Source organism: Epinephelus moara, chromosome 7 (genome assembly GCF_006386435.1).
Source record: "Epinephelus moara isolate mb chromosome 7, YSFRI_EMoa_1.0, whole genome shotgun sequence".
NCBI classification, from domain to species: Eukaryota; Metazoa; Chordata; class Actinopteri; order Perciformes; family Serranidae; genus Epinephelus; species Epinephelus moara.
The window spans coordinates 30,508,424-30,512,159 of record NC_065512.1 but is presented as its reverse complement, the minus strand read 5'-3'; the positions used below and the strand labels follow the sequence as shown (position 1 = coordinate 30,512,159).

General features: G+C 40.9%; 1 protein-coding gene across 1 annotated transcript in view; it reads right to left on the bottom strand.

Annotated features, from left to right (window-relative positions):
• Window positions 1-3,736, bottom strand: part of pth2ra (parathyroid hormone 2 receptor a) — a 95,777-nt gene that overhangs the window by 48,931 nt on the left and 43,110 nt on the right. Inside the window, exon 6 of the mRNA XM_050048833.1 lies at window positions 3,118-3,301. Coding sequence (XP_049904790.1) covers window positions 3,118-3,301 — 184 coding nt within the window. The remainder of the gene's footprint in view (window positions 1-3,117; window positions 3,302-3,736) is intronic.

Sequence of the window (3,736 nt, the reverse complement as noted above, 5' to 3'; positions counted from 1 at the left end):
TGTGAATGAGGTACGTTCAAACATTTTGAAGCTGTGTAACAATTAATTTAATTTTGCTGAGTTTCATCATCATGACATAAAATTATTTTCACAATTACACATTTCTTAATACAGTCTAAGTTCTATGATCGGTTGATTTCACTGTCCATTCATTACTAAGAGCACATTTGTTTTTGTTTTGTTTTTTTCTTTTTTGCTTTTTGTAACAACCAATCACAGCGTTTAGAAAACTGCATCATACCTAGCAACGGGGTCAACCACACCTCCTCAGTAAGATAAAAGTTTCTGTCCCCTCCTTGCTCAGAGTTGCTCTCAGAAACTTCCTGAATCACTCTTAAGGCCCGAACATACGCGGAACGGACTCCGCGAGGAATGTCCGCAGTCATTCGGGCTTCCATAGTCGAGCGCACTTCCGCGTTGTAGTTTCCTGTAAAAATGTCTGTGAAAAATCCCCGCGATGTGAAAAATACATGCCGAGCAGTCACTGGTGCGCGGAGCGGAGTCCGCGCGGTCGTAAAATCTGAGCTTTGCACACACAGGGCTTGCGGACGTCCGCTTTGAGTCCGCGCGGACCTCCGCAGAGTCCGTTCTGCGTACGTTCCGCCCGAGTATGTTCGGGCCTTTAAGCTAAGATTCCTTGCTAGGAATTTTTAGGCTAAGTTAGGATCTCTCTGAGAGGACTCTGAGAATCTTTGTGAATACGGGCCCTGTAGGTCTTCTCATCTCAGAGTTAACTTACTCAGAGTTTTGACTTAACCAGCTTTCTGGAATACACCCCAGATAATAAAATGGTCGTTGTCTGCACATGGTTAATGCAAGGCAAACTAGTTACCAGTTACTACTACTTACTACTAGTTACTAGTTACTTGTAGTAACATTATGTTGAGTGCACATGATGAATCAGCAATCCCTTAAAATGTTGCACTTCAAAGTATAAATAGTTGATAGTGAATACTTGATGTACCCTTGTATTAGAATTATATCATTTAACCATAGAAAAACCAACGAATAATGTGGGAACACATTTTTACTTTAGCATATTTATCTCACTTTATTTAAATCTCTCAAATGTTTTTAGTGCATTCTTATGAAATATTTTCAAAGCCAAAGGATTAAAGTACATGCTTCAGTGCAAATCAAAGAAATTGCTCTTGCTCTTTCAGGTTTGCAAACTGAGTGGTAACCTGGCACAATTATTTATGACTTAAATCTCCTGAATAAAACAGGCAGTCCTAACCTTTGATGCCAATTATAGATCCCAAGATCCCTGGAAGTCAAAAGCGATGTGGAATTGTTGCAAAGGTTTTTACTTCAGTTTAACTGCAACAAAAGAAAAACATGACCTTGGTGCCTTGACTGGGAGGGCTATTCCCTTTCTCAGTCAAATACCTCAATGGAGCCGAATAACTGATTAAATTACTAGTTTAATGAGATCAAATAAAGGACAGCATTTTAGATACTGAAAATACACATCTGTTATTTTCAGTCAGAAAAGTCCTCACAGACAATATGTTGTTCAAGTGTTCTGTCAAAAAGACATTGTTGCCTGTAGAGTTTTATTGATGAAAGACTTTTTACTACAAAGCAGTCACTGTTTTCATTTCACTCCCTTTGTGCAACCCTGCAGATGCCAAGCCAGTAGACACTTCATCACACACCAGGAGTATCTTTATATCTTCACTGTATGTGTCAGTGAGTGATGACAGAGGTGTGTTCCTTTCATCATTCGGATGAAATTCGAGAGCAAAAGATTTTTGAGGCACCGTGGCTATAAATTTGGTAACCGTGTCTCATATGTACTTATTTAATTTAAGTAGTTACTGATTCTGTTGCCCACAATGTTTTTAAAAAGTCAGAAAAAACAATTAAGAACATTCATGCAGTGTTGACAACAGCATCAAAAATGAGGAGGATGCTTGAAGCGAAACAAAAGTGGATTCAATGTTTTTAATCACATGCTTCAAAATCAAAACACACAGTGTCTCCTGTTGATTCTTCATCATGCATGTTTTGTCTTTTTCCAACAACTGTTATTTACTTCACTCTTAATTTCCAAAACTGGCCATCTGGTCTGAGTAGGAAATTACATGTGGGTAGGACAGAGTCAACATGCTAAAGGGCAGACGCCTGGATCCAGCCTTTAGGCTATCTGTTTATCATGCAAACCTCCCATTCAGCGACAATAAATTGAAGGCCAGATTCATGTTTGGGTTTAATGTTACTGATGATCAGAACTGAATTTAAATAGTTATTTTCGTACGATATATTCATCTAACTAGCTGGACTCTGTGTCTGAAGTACTTACATTTCAGTGCCAACAAATTATTAAAGCTGTATGTGCTGCGTGTTTGGAATTATACTCACATCACTGTAAGGTGTAATGCATTAAAATCCATCGATCATAGTCAGGGTTTAATGACTATAATCATCAGTATATAAGGGCAGTTAATTACCTCTAACGCTCGAACACTCGAAAAGGGCTTTCAACAAGCAAGTAAGTACCAGTAAATATTGTACATGCATATTAACTGTCCAGGGTCCAAACCCCTGGGCGAACTGACAAATTTCTATGTTGCCTTCATGTTTGTGAGTTTAATTCCGTTGGAGTTAAGTATTTAAATTGTGCAATGGTTAACAGCATGCAAATTTGTATGTGATACTGCCAGCATGTTGCTACTAACTTTAACTGAGATTTAAAACTTGCCCATCACAGTTGATACACCTAGAATGAAGCAAGGAGTCAGTCACTGTACCTATTGGTTGTAACAATACTTTGTAGCCAAGGGAGGGGCTGGGAATAAAAAAACAACCTTGGATGTGTGTCTCCACCGAAACTCACCTGGATAAACACCACCATCCCCACAGCCACATAAGCATTAAGTAGGAACAAAGATTACATTAAGATACAGCCAGGACTCTAATCTGTTTGAGTGACAATCTGACAGGTCTGAAAACTACTGTCAGGGGCTTACAGCCACAGTCAATCATCCTACAATGTTATAAAGCAAGTTTTTATTGCCAGAGCACTCAAAGCAATACCTCATACTTTTTATCTAGGTAGAGTTGTTGGCACTGGCAGTAAGTAAAAAGATTCAAATAAGTAGAGGTGATACTTACATACTGAGACTTGTCCAGTTGTGCCATGCTAACTGTCTCTGAGTTGTCCATCAGGGCAGAATCAAAGTCCTGCAGTCCAACACTGGAATGGACGACTTTGTCCTTCACAAAGATGCTGACTGCCCGTAACATGAAGGACACAAACAGGTGCATGTGGATGTAGTTTCTGGTGCAGTGAAGTCGCCTGCCATGAAAAAGAAATAATATTCACTGTTATAAATGAATGATTAAGAGTACAATAAGATGCAATCCAAACCATTAACATGTCTGTGTAGATACTGTAGATGGCTACATACAAAGGGCTCTAGTTTCCCGGCGCAGCGCAGGGTGGCAAACCCCGCGCAGAGCTAGTTTCGAGCAGCGCAACCCGAGGCGCGCTCAGTTTGGTAGTTTGGCAGACCAAGGTGCGCTGAGATGGGTGTGGCGGCGCAGCAGGGGGAGGTGTCGACAGATCCAGCTTGGCGCAGTGACAGTTTCTGCCAAAAGGCTTCGCCGAAGGTGCGCTAAAAGCTCGCCAACTGAAACCACGTCTACTGTCAGCGCAGGTGGAGCGCAGCCAGTGTAAGCCAAAGTTTGGCTGACCGGCGGACAGTGCGCACACGTCACCAAAACCTCACAG